Consider the following 18,752-nt stretch of genomic DNA (forward strand, 5'->3'; position numbering starts at 1 on the left):
CACTAATAACTTAGAAAATATCTGGTCAGATAGAATGGCTTGCCTTTCAGAGCAGTAAATAGGTATATCTACCAATTATATATATCGGGAGAAACAAAAACATTTCAAAACACATCACTTTTGAAAATCTCAACAGTAATATTCCCTTGTCAAATAGAAATAATCTAATATTCATTTCTTCTAATTATTTTCATGGAAAGGCACTTTATTTATTTTTAAAATTTATTTATTTAATTTATTTTTGGCTGCGTTGGGTCTTCATTGCTGCGCGCGGGCTTTCTCTAGTTGTGGTGAGCGGGGGCTACTCTGTTGCAGTGCACGGGCTTCTCACTGCAGCGGCTTCTCTTGTTGCGGAGCACGGACTCTAGGTGCGTGGGCTTCAGTAGTTGTGGCACGCAGACTCAGTAGTTGTGGCTCGCGGGCTCTAGAGCTCAGGCTCAGTAGTTGTGGCGCACAGGCTTAGTTGCTCTGCGACATGTGGGATCTTCCGAGACCAGAGCTCGAACCCGTGTCCCCTGCATTGGCAGGCGGATTCTCAGCCACTGCGCCACCAGGGAAGCCCGGAAAGGCGCTTTATTTTAAATATAGCAGTGTGTACATGTCAATCCCAAACTCCCAATCTATCCCTTCCTGCCCACCATCCCCTTTGGTAACCATAATTTCACTCTCTAAGTCTGTGAGTCCGTTTCTGTTTTGTGAATAAGTTTATTTGTATCATTTTTTTTTGTATTCTGCATATAAGCAATATCATATGATATTTGTCTTTCTCTGCCTGACTTACTTCACTTAGTATAATAGTCTCCAGGTCCATCCATGTTGCTGCAAGTGGCTTTATGTCATTCTTTTTAATGGCTGAGAAATATTCCATTGTATATATGTACCACATCTTCTTTATCCATTCTTCTGCTAATGGACATTTAGGTTGCTTCCATGTCTTGGCTATTGTAAACAGTGCTACAATGAACATTGGGGTGCATGTATCCTTTCGAACCATGTTTTTCACTGGATATATGCCAAAGAGTGGGATTGCTGGATCATATGGTAGCTCTATTTTTAGTTTTTTTTAAGGAACCTCCATACTGTTCTCCGTAGTGGCTGCACCAATTTACATTCCCACCAACAGTGTAGCAGTGTTCCCTTTTCTCCACACCCTCTCCAGCATTTATTGTTTGCAGATATTTTGGTGATGGCCATTCTGACTGGTGTGAGGTGATACCTCATTGTAGTTTTGATTTGCATTTCTCTAATAATTAGCGATCTTGAGCATCTTTTCATGTGCCTGTTGGCCATCTGTATGTCTTCTTTGGAGAAATGTCTCTAGGTCTTCCGCCCATTTTTTGATTGGGTTGTTTTTTTGATATTGAGCTACATGAGCTGTTTGTAAATTTTAGAGATTAATCCTTTGTCAGTCGCATTGTTAGCAAATATTTTCTCCCATTCTCTGGGCTGTCTTTTTGTTCTGTTTATGGTTTCCTTTGCTGTGCAAAAACTTTTCAGTTTAATTAGGTCCCATTTGTTTTTGTTTTTATTTCCATTACTCTGGGAGATGGATCGAAAAAGATATCGCTGCAATTTATGTCAGAGTGTTCCACCTATGTTTTCCTCTAAGAGTTTTATGGTATCCGGTCTTACATTTAGGTCTTTAATCCATTTTGAGTTATTCTTGTGTATGGTGTTAAAGAATGTTCTAATTCCATTTTTGTACATGTAGCGGTCCAGTTTTTCCAGCACCATTTATTGAAGAGATTGTCTTTCTCCATTTTATAGTCTTGCCTCTTTAGTTGTAGATTAATTGACCAGAGGTGCCTGGGTTTATTTATGGGCTTTTTATCCTGTTCCCTAAACGATTAATTCACCTATTCCCTCAGCCATTAATACACCAAGTTCCTCATCCCAGTACATCCACTGCCTCAGCCATTAGTTCACCCATTCTCTCGTGCCATTAATGAACCATTCCCTAATGGGTCACCAATTCCCCCATGCTATTAATATGATTCCCTAAGCCATCAATTCATCTATTCCCTCAGCCATTAATACACCCATTAATTCACTCCTTCCCTCAGCCATTAATTCACTCATTCCCACAGCCACCAATACACCCATTCCCTCAGCCATTAATGATTTCATTTCCTCAGCCATTAATTCACCCATTCCGCCAGCCATTAATTCAGCCATTCTCTCAGCCATTAACTCACCTATTCCCTCAGCCATTAACTCACCTATTCCCTCAGCCATTAATACACCAATTCCCTCATGAAATTGTTATACCCAACTGTCAGCCATTAGTTCACCCATTCATTCATGCCATTAATAGACCCATTCCCTCTGCCATTAATGCACCCATTCCCTCAGGCATTAATTCATCCATTCCCTCAGCCATATTTCAAACATTGTCTCAGGCATTAATACAGCCATTCCCTCTTCCTTTAATAGATCCATTAGCTCATACCATTAATACATCCATTTCCTCATGCCATTAATGCACCCATTCTCTCAGCCATAATACACACATTCCCTCAGCCATTAATTCACCCATGTCACCAACTACTGATTCACTATATCCCTAAGCCATTAATTCACCCATTCCCTTAGTCATTAATTCACCCATTCTCGACAGCCACTGGTTAACCTTCCCTCTGTTATTAAAACACCCGTTCCCTCAGCCATTAATTCAGCCATTACAACAGCCATTGATTCACCTTTTCCCTAAGCTATTGATTGAGCCATTCCCTCAGCCATTATTTCAAACATTCCCTCAGCCACTGTTTCAAACATTCCCTCAGGCATTAATTCAGCCATTCCCTCAATTATTAACACACCCATTCCCTCAGCCATTAATACACCCATTCCTTCATCCATTAGTTCACCCTTTCCTTCATGCCATTAATACATCCACATCATCAACCTTTAATTCATCCATTCAGTCAGGCATTAATTCACCCATTCTTTCAGCCATTAATCACCCATTCCCTTATGCCATTAATTCACCCATTCCCTCAGCCATTAATTCACCCATTCCATCAGCCACTAATTCACCCATTCCCTCATGACACTGATACACCTATTGCTCGGCCATGGTTCATTTATTCCCTCAAAAACTAATACATGCATTTCCTCAGCCATTAATTCACCCATTGCCTCAGCCGTTAAGCCACACATTCCCTCAGCCCTTAATACACCCATTCTTCAGCCATTAATTCATCCTTTCCTTCAGCTAATAAACCAGTGACTAATGCACCCATTTCTTCATGTCACTAATTTACCCATTCCATCAGCCTTTAAATCACCCATTCCCTGTCCATTAATTCACCACACCTCTCAGCCATTAATTCATCCATTCCTTCACCCATTAATATATCCATTGCCTCATGCCATTAAAATACCCATTTCCTCAGCCATTAATTCATCTATTCCCTCACCCATTAATACACCCATCCCACCATCCATTAATTCACCCATCCCTCAGCCATTAATTCAGGCAATCCCTTAGCCATTAATTCAGCCAACCCCTCAGCCATGAATTCACCCACTCCTCTGCCATTAATTCACGCATTCCCACAGCCATTAAAACACCCATTCCCTCATGCCATTATAGCTCACCCATTCATTCAGCGATTTTTTCACACATTCCCTCAGCTATTACTTCAACCATTCCCTCAGCCATTCCCTCATCCATTAATACACCCATTCCTTACGCATTTAAATCACCCATTCCCTCAGCCACTGATTGTCCCATTCTTTTAGCCATTACTCAGCCATTCCCTCAGCCATTAATTCTGCCATTCCCTGAGCCTTTGAAACACCAGTTGCTGCAACCATTAATACATACATTCCCCCTTCCATTAATTTACCCATTCCCTCAGTCATTAACTCAGCCATTCCCTCAGCCATAATTCACTTATACCCTCAACCATTAATACACCTATACTTTCAGCCATTTTTACACTAATTTCCTCATGCCTAATACACCCATCCCCTCAGCGATTTGTTCACCCACTCCCTCAGCCACTAATTCACCACTCCTCTCAGCCATTAATTCACCCATTCCCTCACCATCAGTTTACACCTTCCCTCAGCCATTACACACCCATTCCCTCTCTCATTAGTACACCTATTCCCTCCCACACTAACCCATTCTTTCCACCATTAGTTCACTCATTCTCTAATCCACTAATTCACCTAGTCCTTCAGGTATTAATTCATCCATTCCCTCAGCCATTAGTCACCCATTCCCTCAACTACCATAGAACCATTTACTAGGCCTCTAATGCACCCATCTCTCAGCCATTAATTCAACCATATTCTCAGCCATTAACTCAGTCATTCCTTCAGGCTGCCATACACCAATTACCTCAGCCATTAATACACACATTTCTCCACCTGGTTTAATTTGTGGACTCCCGCATCCATTAATTCACCCATTCCCTCACCTATTAATTCAGGCATTCCCTCACACATGAATTCATCCAGTCCCTCTGCCATTAATTCACCCATTTCTTGAGTCATTAATTCACCTAAACCCCCAGCCATTAATACACTAATTTGCCCATGACTAATACACCCATCCCGTTAGTGATTAGTTCACCCACTCCCTCAGCCATTAATTCACCCACTTCCTCAGCCACTAATACCTCCATTCCCATAGCCATTAAATCACCCATTCCCTCAGCATTAATTGATCCCTTCCCACAGCCATTAATTCAGCCATTCCCTCAGCCATTAATACACCCATTCCCTCATGACATTGATACACCCATGCCATTGATCAGTGATGATCAATGGCATGGGTGTATCATTGATCAATCAGCCATTGATCACTTAATCCCTCAACCACTGATACATGCATTCCCTCAGTCATTAATTCAACTATTCAATCGACCACTAATTCACCCATTCCCTCATCCACTAACTCACCCATGCCTTCAGCCATTACTTCAACTATTCCCTCAGCCCCCCTATTTCAGCTTTCCCTCAGCCTTTGATACACCAATTCCCTCAGCCATTAATACACACATTCCCACATCCATTAACTCACCCATGTCTGCATTCACTAATTCACCCTTTCACTCAGCCATTAATTCAGCCAATCCCTCAGCCATTAATTCACCATTCCCTCACCTATTTTCTCAGCCATTATATACTCATTCCCTCAGCCATTAGTTAATACATTCCCTCATCCATTACTTCACATATTCCCTCAGCCAATAATTCACCCATTCCCTAAGCCATTAACTCACCTATACCTTCAGCCATTAATAAACCAATACCCACAGGTCTAATACATCCATTCCTTCAGCCATTAATTCACCCCTTCCCACAGCCATTAATACACCCATTCCCTCATGCCATTACTTCACCTGTTAATTCAGCGATTATTTCACCCATTTCCTCAGCTATTTATTCAACCATTCCCTCAGCCATTAATACACCCATTCCATCCGAATTTAAATCACCAATTTCTTTAGCTATCATTATACTCATTCCCTCAGCCACTGATTCTCCCTTTCTTTTAACCATTACTCAACGATTCCCTCAGCCTTTGAAACACCAGTTCCCGCAACTGTTAATACACATATCCCCCCAACCATTAATTTACCCATTCCCTCAGACATTAATTCAGACATTCCCGGAAGCCAATAATTCAGCCAATCCTGAATTCATTAATTCAGCCATTCCCTCAGCCATTAATCCACTTATACCCTCAACCATTAATTCACCTATACCCTCAGTCATTTTTACACCAATTTCTCATGCCTAATACACACATCCCCTCATGATTGTTTCACACATTCTCTCAGCCATTGATACACCTTTCCTTCATTCATTAATATACCCATTCCCTCATGCCATTAATACACCCATTCCCTCAGTCATTAATTCATCTATTCCCTCAGCCATTACACATTTCCTCATGCCATTAATTCGCCAGTCCTCTCAGCCATTAATTCACCCATTCCCTCAGCCACTAATACACCTATTCCCTCAGCGATGAATTCCCCCATTCCATCAGCCATTGATACACCCATTCCTTCATCGATTAATACACCTATCCCTCATGCCATTAATACACCCGTACCCTCAGGCATTAAATCGTCTATTCCCTCAGTCATTAATACACACACTTCCTCATGCCATTAATTTACCTATTCCCTCAGCCCTATACACACATTCCCTCACCCTTTAATTCACCCATTCCCTCCCCATTAATTCATCCATTCCATCACACATTAATATACCCATTGCCTCATGCCATTAATACATCCATCCTCTCAGCCATTAATTCACACTTTCCCTTAGCCATTAATTCAGCCAATCCCTCAGCCATTGATTCACTCTTTCCCTGCATCATTAACTCACCTATTACCTCAGCCATTAATACACTCATTCCCTTAGCCATTAATTCACCTATTCCATCAGCCATTAATATGCCAATTCCCTCAGGCCTAATAAACCCATTCCTTTAGTGATTAGTTCACCCATTCCCTCATGACATTAATATTCCCATTCCCTCATGTCATTAATAAACCCTTAAGCCATTGGTTCACCATTCCCTCAATCATTAATTCACAGATCCCCTGAGCCATTAGTTTATCCATTGCCTCAGCCCTTACTACACCCATTCCTTCACCATTAATTCATCCATTCCCTCACCTACCAATACACCCATACCCTCCATGACTAATACACCCATTTCTTCATGCCACTAATTTACCATTTCTTCAGCCATAATACCCACATATCCTTAGCCTTTAATTCATCCATTCAGTCCTTATTTCACTGATTCCCTCAGCCATTAACTCACCCATTCCATAAGTCATTAATTCACCTATTTTCAGCTGTTATTCAACTATTTCCTCAGCCATTTATTCAACCATTTCCTCAGACTTAGATACACCAGTACCTTCAGCCATTAATACACACAATCCCCACATCCATTAATTCACTTTTTCCCTCGGCAATTAACTGGGGTATTCTCTCAGCCATTTATTCAGTCAACGCTTCAGTCATTAATTCACCCATTCACTCAGAAATCAATTCAGACATTCCCTCAGCCAATAATTTATCCAATCCCGAATTCATTAATTCAGCCATTCTCTCATCCATTAATTCACTTATAACCTCAGCCATTTTTACACCAATTTCCTTATGCCTAATACACCCATCTCCTCAGGAATTGGTTCACACATTCCCTCAGCCATTGATACACCCACTTCTTCATCCATAAATATACCCATCCCCTCATACCATTAATACAGCAATTCCCTCCGACATTAATTCGTCTATTGCCATGGCCATTAATACACACATTTTCTCATGCCCTAATTCATCACTCCTCTCAGCCATTAATTCACCCATTCACACAGGCATTATATACACATTCCTTCATGACATTAATACACCCCTTCCCTCAACCATTAGTTTACCCCTTCCCTCAGCCATTAGTAGACCCATTTCCTCAGCCATTAATTCACCCATTCCCTCAGCCCCCAATACACCCATTCACTCGGCCATTAATTCACCTATGCCTTAGGCATTAATACACCTATTCCCTCAGTGATTTGTTCACCCATTCCCTCATGTCATTAATAGTCATTAGCTCGGCCATTAATTCACCCACTTCCTCAGCCATTAATACACCCATTTCCACATGCTATTAATTTACCCATTCCCTCAGCCCTATACACACATTCCCTCAGCCTTTAATTCACCCTTTCCCTTAGCCATTAATTCAGCCCATCCCTCAGCCATTAATTCACCCATTACCTGAGTCATTAAAATCACCTATTACTTTAGCCATTAATACATACATCCCCCCATCCATTAATTTACTCATTCCCTCAGACATTAATTCAGACATTCCCTCGGCCAATAATTCAGCCAATTCAGCCATTTACTTAGCCTTTGATACACCAATTCCCTCAACCATTAATACAGATTCCGTGATCCTTTTATTACCCATTCAGGCCTCCATAATTGACCCATTCCCTTAGCCATTAATTCAGGCATTGCCTAAACCATTAATTAAGTCAATCCCTCATTCATTAATTCAGCCCATCCCTCAGCCTTTAATTCCCCATTCCCTCAGGCATTAATTCACCTATACCCTCAGCCATTAATTCACCCATTCCCCCAGGCATTAATTCACCTATTCCCTCAGCCCTTACACCACCCATTCCATCAGCCACATTCACCAATTTCCTACGACTTAGTTCACCCCCTAGGTCACCTGTCCCCTTAAACTCTAATACTCCCATTCATTCAGCCATTAACTCACCGTCTCCCTCAGCTATTTAACTAAGCCATTCCCTCAGCCATTAATTCAGCCATACTCATCACCATTAAGTAAGCCATTTTCTCTTCCATGATTTCACCCATTCTTTCAGCCACTAATACACTTATTCTGAAGCTATTCATTTATCCATTCCTTCAGCCATTAATGCAACTAATTCTGTTAGGAGTAGTTCACCCACTCCCTCAGCCAAAATTCACCCATTCCCTCAGCCTTTAGTTCATCCGTTTCCTCAGCCATTAATTCACCCATTCCCTCAGGCAATAATTCACCCATTAACTCAACTATTAATTCGCCTTATCCCTCAGCCAGTAATACAACTATTGCCTTATCTGTAATACACCCATTCTTTCAGTCATTATTCATCTATTCCCTCAGCCATTAATACACCCATTTCCTCACGGAATTAATTAACAAATACCCTCAGCCCTAATACCAACTTTCCGTCAGCTATTTTAAAAAATTAATTAATTAATTAATTTTATTTTTGGCTGCTTTGGGTCTTCGTTGCTGCGCGCAGGCTTTCTCTAGTTGCGGCGAGTGGGGGCCACTCTTCGTTGCGGTGAGTGGGCTTCTCATCGCGGTGGCTCCTCTTGTTGGCGAGCTCGGGCTCCAGGCGCACGGGCCTCAGTAGTTGTGGCGTTCGGGCTCTAGAGTGCAGGCTCAGCAGCTGTGGTGCACGGGCTTAGTAGCTCCGCGGCACGTGGGATCTTCCCGGACCAGGGCTCGAACCCACGTGTCCCACACTGGCAGGCGGATTCTTAACCACTGCGCCACCAGCAAAGTCCTAATTCACCCATTCTTTCTGCCGTCAGTTCAGTCATTCTCTAAGCCACTAATGCACCCAGTCCTTCCGGCATTAATTCACCTATTACCTCAGCCATTAGTTCACCCATCCCATCAGCCACATTCACCCATCCCCTCAAATTGTAATGCACCCATCCTCTCAACTATTAATTCACCCATCCTGTCACCCATTAATTCAGCCAATGTCTGAGACATTCTCTCGGCCATTCATTATACTATTTCTTCAGCCTTTCCCCCATTCTCTCAGCCATTAATACACCCATCCCTTCAGCAATTAGTTCACCCATTCCTTCAGCTATTATTTCAACCACTCCTTCAGCCATTAATTCAGCCATTCCTTCAGCCGTTAATTCAACCAATCCCTCGCCATTATTTCGGTCATCCACAAAGCCTTTGATACACCAGTTCCCTCAACCATTAATACCACATTCCCCCATCCATTACTTATCCATTTCCTTAGTCATTAATTCAGGCAATCCCTCAGCCATTAGTTCACCCATTTCCTCAGCCATTAATACACCAATTCCTTCTTTCCTAATACACCCATTCCCTCAGCGATTACTTCACCCATCCTCAGCCATTATTTCAGCCATTCCCCCCAGCCTTCAAGACACCAATTCCCTCAACCATTAAAACACACATTATTTCATCTGTTAATTCACCCATCGCTCAGCCATTAATTCAGCCAATCCCTTAGCTCTTCATTCACCCATCCCCTCAGCCATGAATTCACCAATTCCTTCCGCCATTAATTCACCTATACCTTCAGCCATGTATACACCAATTCCCACAGGTCTAATACATCCATCCCCTCAGCGATTAGTTCACCCATTCCCTCAGCCATTAACACACCCATTCCCTCACGCCATTACTTCACCTGTTAATTCAGCGATTATTTCACCCTTTGCCTCAGCTATTATTCAAGCATTCCCTCAGCCATTAATACACCCATCCCATCCACATTTAAATCACCAATTCCTTTGGCTGTCATTACACTCATTGCCTCAGCCACTGATTGCCCCTTTCTTTAAGCCATTACTCAACCGTTCCCTCAGCCTTTGAAACACCAGTTACCGCAACCATTAATACACACATCCCCCCATCCACTAATCTACCCATTTCCTCAGTCATTAACTCACCTATTCCCTCAGCCATTATTCACCCATTCCCTCAGTCATTAATACACCAATACTTTTAAGCCTAATACACCCATTCGGTCACTGATTAGTTCACCCATATCCTCAGCCATTAATTCAGCTAATCCCTCAGTCATTAATACTCCCATTCCATCTGCATTCAAATCACCAATTCCTTCAGTTGTCAATTCACTCATTCCCTTAGCCACTGATTCTCCCTTCCCTTTAGCCAGTATTCAACCATTCCCTCAGCCTCTGAAACACCTGTTCCCGAAACCATTAATACACACATCCCCCAACATCCATTAATTTACCCATTCCCTCAGCCATTAATACACTCATTTCCTCATGCCATTAATTCATGCACTCCTTCAGTCCTAATACAACCGTTCTGTCCGCTGTTAATACTTCCATTCTCTCAGCCATTAGTTCACCATTCTCTCAATTATTACTTCACAGATTCCCTCAGACATTAGTTTATGGATACCCTCAGTGTTTAAAACACGCATTCCCCCAGCCTTTAATTCATCCATATCCTCAGCTCTTAATACACCCATTACCCCAGGGACTAATACACCCACTTCCTCAGTCATTATTTCTCCCTTGCCCTCAGCCATAGTTCACCTATTCCCTCAGCCATCAAGTCACCCAACCCCTTCGCCATAAATTCACCTATTATCTCAGCTACTAATACACCCATCTCCTGAGCCATTAAAACACCCTTTCCCTCAGCCATGATTCACCCATTTCTCAGCCATTAATATACCCATTTCCTCATGCCATTAATTCATGCAATCCATCAGTCCTAATACCTTTTCGTCAGCTATCAATACATACATTCTCTCAGCCATTAGTTCAGCCGGTTCTCTCAGCCACCAATACACCATTTGAGGAAGTCATTAATTCACCCATTACCCCTGCCATTAATTCACACATTCTTTCTGCCTTTAGTTCACTCACTGTCTAAGCCACTAATGCACCCAGTTCCTGAGGTACTGATTCACCCATTCTCTCAGCCATTAGTGCACCCATTCTGACAGCCATATTCACCCATTTCCTAAGACATTAGTTCAACCATTCCCTCAACCACTCATACCCCAATTTTTCAGGCACTAATGCAACCGGTCTCTCAGTCACTTATTCACCCATTCCCTCAGTCATTAATTCAGCCAATCCCTCTGCCATTATTGCACCCATTCCCTCAGTCATTAATACACCAATACTTTTATGCCCAATATACCCATTCGGTCACTGATTAGTTCACCCATATCCTCAGCCATTAATTCAGCTAATCCCTCAGCCATTAATACACCCATTCCTTCTGCACTTAAGTCACCAATTCCTTCAGCTGTTAATTCATTCATTCCATCAGCCACTGATTCTCCCTTCCCTTTAACCATTATGCAACCATTCCCTCAGCCTCTGAAACACCAGTTCCCCTCAACCACTAATACACACAGCCCCCCATCCCTTAATTTACCCATTCCCTCAGACATCATTTCAGACAATCCCTCAGCCAATAATTTATCCAATCCCGAATTCATTAATTCAGCCATTCTCTCAGCCATCAATTCACTTATAACCTCGGCCAGTTTTACACCAATTTCCTTATGCCTAATACACCCATCCCCTCAGGAATTGGTTCGCATATTCCTTCAGCCATTGATACACTCATTTCTTCATCCATAAATATACCCATCCCCTCATACCATTAATACAGCAATTCCCTCCGTCATTAATTCATCTATTGCCTCGGCCATTCATACACACACTTCCTCATGCCCTAATTCACCACTCCTCTCAGCCATTAATTCACCCATTCCCACAGCCATTAAATACCCATTCCCTCATGACATTAATACACCCCTTCCCTCAACCATTAGTACACCCATTTCCTCAGCCATTAATTCACCCATTCCTTAGGCATTAATACAGCTATTCCCTCAGTGATTTGTTCACCCATTCCCTCATGTCATTAATAGTCATTAGCTCGGCCATTAATTCACCCATTTCCTCAGCCATTAATACACCCATTTCCGCATGCTATTAATTTACCCATTCCCTCAGCCCTATACACACATTCCCTCAGCCTTTAATTCACCCTTTCCCTTAGCCATTAATTCAGCCCATCCCTCAGCCATTAATTCACCCATTACCTGAGTCATTAAAATCACCTATTACTTTAGCCATTAATACATACATCCCCCCCCCATCCATTAATTTACTCATTCCCTCAGACATTAATTCAGACATTCCCTCGGCCAATAATTCAGCCAATTCCTAATCCATGAATTCAGCCAGTCCCTCAGCCATTAATTCAGCCATTTCCTTAGCCTTTGATACACCAATTCCCTCAAACATTAATAGATTCCCTGATCCTTTTATTACCTCTTCAGGCCTCCATAATTGACCCATTCCCTTAGCCATTAATTCAGGCATTGCCTAAACCATTAATTAAGTCAATCCCTCATTCATTAATTCAGCCCATCCCTCAGCCTTTAATTCCCCATTCCCTCAGCCCTTAATTCCCCTACACCCTCAGCCATTAATTCACCCATTCCCCCAGGCATTAATTCACCTATTCCCTCAGCCCTTACACCACCCATTCCATCATCCACATTCATCAATTTCCTACGACTTAGTTCACCCCTTAATTCACCTGTTCCCTTAAAGTCTAATACTCCCATTCATTCAGCCATTAACTCACCGTTTCCCTCAGCTATTTAACTAAGCCATTCCCTCAGCCATTAATTCAGCCATACTCATCACCATTAAGTAAGCCATTTTCTCTTCCATGATTTCACCCATTCTTTCAGCCACTAATACACTTATTCTGAAGCTATTCATTTATCCATTCCTTCAGCCATTAATGCACTAATTCTGTTAGGAGTAGTTCACCCACTCCCTCAGCCAAAATTCACCCATTCCCTCAGCCTTTAGTTCATCCGTTTCCTCAGCCATTAATTTACTCCTGCCATTAATTTACCCATTCCCTCAACCATTAATGCACCCATTTTCTCTACCATTAGTTCAACCATTCCCTGACGCCATTAATACACCCTTTCCATCTGCCTAATTCATCTACTCTCTCAGCCAGTAACACAAGCATTCCCTCAGCCACTCATACAGCTATTCCTCCAGGCATTAATACAGCTATTCCCTTTGCCATTAATTCACCCATTCCCTCAGCCATTAATTCACCCATTCCCTCAGCCATTAATTCAGCCATTCCCTCATGCCCTTACTCCACCCTTTCCCTCAGCCATTATATCATCCATACCTTTTGCCACTAATACACCTATTGTCTCATTCATTAGTTCACCCATTCTTTCATGCCATTAATACACCTATTTCCTCAGCAATTAGTTCAAACATTCTGTCAGTCATTAATTCACCCATTCCCCCCGCATTAATACATCCATTCCCCCACGCCAGGACTTCAGATGGCACCACCTGAGGCCATCTTCTGCTTCCAGAAATGTCTCCTTCCACCCAAACAGCTATTCTACAAAAAACAGAAATGTGGAAGCAGCGTTTTATAATAAAGATTTCACACACCACACAAAATAACAAGGATATGGTGGTGATGGTAATATCGATGATAAGAAGACCCCAGATTTCCAGTTTTCCTTAAAAAAATTTGAAAGCTGCCCACAAGTGATCCTCTTTCCCAGGGTAGGAGCTGGCAGCTGCCCCTCTGAACAAGAGATTCTCTCCCCTTCCTTCTGTCTACCCAAACTGTATCGTTTTTCTTACCTTCAGCCCAATTCACTCACTCCTGTCAGCTGTCCAGCCTCAGATGTGTCTGAGTTTGCAGCCTCGGCTTACTCACAGCCACCTATGCAGTGGTACATCTCCCACCCCCACCCATTGTCCCACCCAGTCATTTGCCCACAGCGGCTTTGCGCAGGGCTTGTTGGATCCAAGCTGCCGTCAAACTCCAGCCAACCTCGCAAGGGCCCTTGGAGAAGCCCAGACCCGGGGGTAGGGAGAAATCTGCCGTCCACCCCCCTGCATCTTCATTCAAGGGGTCACCACCAGCAGCCCCTGGGTGGCACCCACCACGCTCCCTCCTTGGCCAGAGGGAGCCCCGGATTGCCAGCTGGGCACTGCTGGTCAGCGCGGGCAGGGTCGGGGGCTGGTGGTGGAGCGGTCGGAGCCCTCACCGGAGTTGTCCTCGTCCTTGCGGATCTTCAGCTTCACCAGGTCCTCACACTGGCGCAGGATTTGTACAGCGTCCTCCATGGGGCAGTTGTCCAGGCGGATGTTGTCGATGGCCAGCAGCTTGTCGCCCGGCTCGAGGGTGCCAGTCCTGCAGGAGCAGGGTGGGGACAGGAAGGAGCCTGGCACACGCAGGCCCCGAGCCCACCCTCGTGGGCCAGCCCCCCGCCCTGCCAGGGGCTCCCCTACCTGTGCGCCACGCTGCCTTTCTTGATGTCAGAGATGACCAGGGGCTCCCCTCGCTTCCTGCTGGCCGCTGGAGGGAAGGAGCCATGAAGCCCGCCTTTGGTCCCCTCAGCCTTGCGGGGCCCAGGAGCTGGGCGTAGACTTGGAGCCATGCGCCCTGCTCCCACAGCTCCCTGGCTGGGTGACTGTGGGCAAATCAGCTCCCCTCTCTGTGCCTCAGTTTCCCCTCTCTAAAACGGGGATGAGGCCACAGAGTTCACAGGGACGTCAGAGATTAACTGGACAAAGTGGGACAACACCGCCCATGCTCAGCCCACCTCCCAGCACACAGAGCTCCCTGAGGGGCTGTGTCTGGCTGGTGTCTGTGTCCCCAGCACCTGGCACAGGGCCAGGTCCCAGAACTAGGTGACTTCAACGATTGCGTTCTTCCCTCCCCAGTGCAGAGAATGCTGGCTGCCATGGCTCACAGCAGGATCCTGCTGGGGACTGGCTTTTGGCTGAGGGAGCAGCCTCAGCCAATAAGATGCCTGCACCCAATGACTGGTTCACGCAGTGGCGCCAAGGCATGGCTCCCAGCCTCGGCTCAGGACAACTCCCGTGGCCTCCCCAGCAAAGAGCTCCCCGTGGGATTGGCCGAGCCCTCTGCTGGGACTACATCGCAGCACAGCTCCTCCCTCTGCCTGGTCCTGAGGCCTCCTCGGCCCACGGGTGTTGATCCTGAGAGCCCTCCTCAATAAGGCCCCTGCAGGTAACTCCCAGCGTGAAAAGCTGTTGCCCGGGGAGCATGATCTAAGACAATGGGTGGCTGAGTTTTCCTGCAGAAAAGAATCCATTTGGGCTAATGGGTTTTTCCATGAGCGACCAGGTGTAAGGCGGTCCTTCTAGCCCATGCAGCATCTTTGCAAATGAGACAAAGGTGCCCCTTCTAATTAGTCTGTTGAGAAAATGTTACAAAACTGTAAGTGGGGCTTCCCTGGTGGCGCAGCGGTTGAGAATCTGCCTGCCAATGCAGGGGACACGGGTTCGAGCCCTGGTCTGGGAAGATCTCGCGTGCCGTGGAGCAACTGGGCCCGTGAGCCACAACTACTGAGCCTGCGCGTCCGGAGCCTGTGCTCCGCAACAAGAGAGGCCACGATAGTGAGAGGTCCGCGCACCGCGATGAAGAGTGGCCCCCGCTCGCCGCAACTAGAGGAAGCCCTCGCACAGAAACAAAGACCCAACACAGCCAAAAATGAAATAAAATAAATAAATAAATTTTAAACAAAACAAAACAAAAAAACTGTAAGTGTACCTTGAATGGGCACCTTGTGTCCTGTACAACCTGGGCAACTGCACCTGGTGGCCCTGCCCAGAGGTTCCTGGGCTGGAAGAAGCTTCTCCCCCTCAATTGCTTAAACTCCCACCGCCACGGACTGCAGGGTCCGGGGCAGGAAGGAGCTGCAGCAGCAGCCCTTCTGGACAGTTACCCCTCCGGGGCGTGATGGGGAGACGGCAGGAGATGAAGTCAGAGGACTTCGGATTTTCCTGAGTGAGATGCAGGCTGGGGAGGGTTCTGACTGTTCCCATGCTTATGTATTCTACCTTTCTCTTTCCATTCTGCAGTCCCTCACTCTCATTCCTTTGACAAACATGAATTAAGCACCTACTGTGTTCTAGGCCTTTTCTGGGCCCTGGGAACACAGAGGCAAACAGAAAACTAAACCTGGCCTGTATGTCTGGTGCCTTACAAACCACTTAACTACCCATGGAGACTAAAAAGGCCAGGAGATTCCCATTGTGCAGAACGGGAAACCGAGGCCTTGAGAAGCCTTGCCTAAGGACACACAGCTGGGCACTGCGGTGGAGGAAAGCCACGTCAGCCAGCCCTCCCTCCCACCCAGAGCCTTCCCTCCCGGCCAGGTGCTGGGCATTTTCTCGGGGCAGGCGGAGAGCGTGCGGGGAGGGGACTCACAGCTGATGGTGATGCCCAGCTCCACGCCACGCCTCTTGGGCAGCTTCACGTGGAAGGTGCCGCTGCTCGGGATGACGGACTCTGGGTGCAAACACACACACACCCACGTGAGACTCAAGGGAAGGGCCTTAGGGAGTCCCTGACCCACACCCATTCTGGTCCAGTGGGGAGGGACCCCAAACAACCCCATCCTGCTTCTTGCACCCACAGATGAGGAAACTGAGGCACGGTGCACTGACTTGTCGGAGACAAGCACCCACCGGGTCAGAGCAGAGTCAGGACTAGAACCCAAACTTCATGGCTGCCGCCCTGCCGGGGGCCCCATGGCCCAGCCCAATCCGTTCGGATCCAGCAAGGACTGACTGGGCGCCTCTCACGGGCCGGGCCTCAGCTGGTGCTTTCACACGCTTTATCTCATCTAATCTGAACAACGCCCCTTGTGATAGAGGATTCTATTCACTATTTTACACTGGGGGGAACTAAGGGTGGGGGAGGAAGGGTCCTGTCCAAAGTCACACTGTCCAAATCACAGAACCAGAATTCTAACCGAGTTGTTTGGGGGTCTTTGCATAAACCCTCACCCCACCCCACCCCCCAGCTCCTGTTCCACTGCAAAAACCCTCATCAACCCTCACACTGGCATGTGCAATTCCTTCCACCCCGGCCAGTGCCTTTCTCCCACCATTAGTGCCGGGGACACGTTGCAAATGCGGGGAGAAGGATCAGGGCAGGGCGGGAGGTTGCAGGGAGCAGGGTAGTGAAGGGGGGAGCACAGGGTCCCGAAGGAGAGGAGGACGCTCGGGGCACCCACTCACCGGCAACGTCAAACTCCACCTCCAGCACGACCTTGTGGGCCAGCGCCGCGTCCCGCAGCAGCTGGTTGGCTTCCTCCATCGTCCCGTCCTCGGTGGCAATGCCATTGATGGCCAGGATGCGGTCCCCTACCTGCAGCAGCCCACACCTGAACCGGGCAGCCCGGCAGAGAGAAGAGGCCCCATTGGGAGACAGGAGCATTGTGCGGGAGCAGGGCCAGGACCAAGCCTGGGCCCCGCCTCCCGGGCGGGGGTGGAACGCTCAGCTCCTCCCTGTGCCAGCTGTAGCTCCTCAGGCAATTTACCACAGGACTCTGGCTAAAGTGTGACCTTGCTGGGCCTCAGTTTCTCTGTCTGTCCAGTGCGGGTGATGCCATGCCTTAGGAGATGTATATAGAGGACTCTGACTTCAGACACACAGGGGTTCACGTCCTGGGTCACTCGAGTTGCGTGACCCTAGGCAGGTGAATCAGCTTCTCTGAGCCTCAGATTCCTCATCTACAAAATGGGGCTGACGTGATAGTTGATGAGATACAACTGTGCAGCCCGGCTTGGTGTGTGACTTGGTTTCCCTGGCTGCCCGTAAGCCCCCCACCCCCGAATTGGAGAGTGGAGAGTGGTAGGCCCAGTGGGTTGGGGGCAGTAGGCTCACCTCTCCGCCGGGCTGTCAGGCTCAATAAAACGCACGAGGGGTGGGGAGGACAGGGTCTCGGTGGCGAAGATGCCTCCCTGCAGCTGGAGACCGAAGCCGCTGAGGGGGTCTCCGCAGAGCACGACCTCGGTGGTCTCTGCGTGCACAATCTGGCCGCCTGGCCCCACGGTGCTGGAGGCCAGCGACACTGCGGGGCAGGCAGGCACGGCGCTCAGGGCACAGCCCCAGGGACGCCTTCCTGCCAAAGCCCATCCTCCCTCGGCCCAGACACCTGAAGTCAGAGAGGTGAGTGAGCGGGAGGCCTGACTGGCCCGGGGTGGGGCGGGTTAAGTCGAGGCTCATTCTGAGCCTTGGTTTCCTCACCTGAGCAATGGGGTCATGAGTCCCACCTGGCAGAGCTGTGGCAAGGATTAAGGAAGACAGCTCCCAGGACTGCCGTGTTGTAAAACAGAGGCTCTGAGGGTCGTTGACATTATGTCATGTCATGTTGTGTGATGTTATATTGCAACTTATTCTATTATTATATCATATACCAAATATCACATTATATTACTGTTAGATATGATAGTATATATTATGCCATTTTTGGTAACAGCTTTATTGAGATACCATTCGGCTACCACAGTATACACCCACAGAGTGTACAATTCAACACTCTGTTTTTAGTATATTGAATATTTAGTACGTTCAAGCTGTA

General features: G+C 46.4%; 1 protein-coding gene across 1 annotated transcript in view; it reads right to left on the minus strand.

Moving 5' to 3' along the window:
* The window catches only part of GRIP2 (glutamate receptor interacting protein 2), a 52,950-nt gene that overhangs the window by 15,828 nt on the left and 18,370 nt on the right, over positions 1–18,752 (minus strand). The window contains exons 12-16 of the mRNA XM_068557815.1: positions 18,056–18,242; positions 17,407–17,552; positions 16,592–16,672; positions 14,644–14,710; positions 14,400–14,545 (exon numbers count right to left, since the gene is read on the minus strand). Coding sequence (XP_068413916.1) covers positions 14,400–14,545; positions 14,644–14,710; positions 16,592–16,672; positions 17,407–17,552; positions 18,056–18,242 — 627 coding nt within the window. The remainder of the gene's footprint in view (positions 1–14,399; positions 14,546–14,643; positions 14,711–16,591; positions 16,673–17,406; positions 17,553–18,055; positions 18,243–18,752) is intronic.

This window comes from Eschrichtius robustus, chromosome 12 (genome assembly GCF_028021215.1).
Source record: "Eschrichtius robustus isolate mEscRob2 chromosome 12, mEscRob2.pri, whole genome shotgun sequence".
Lineage (NCBI taxonomy): Eukaryota > Metazoa > Chordata > Mammalia > Artiodactyla > Eschrichtiidae > Eschrichtius > Eschrichtius robustus.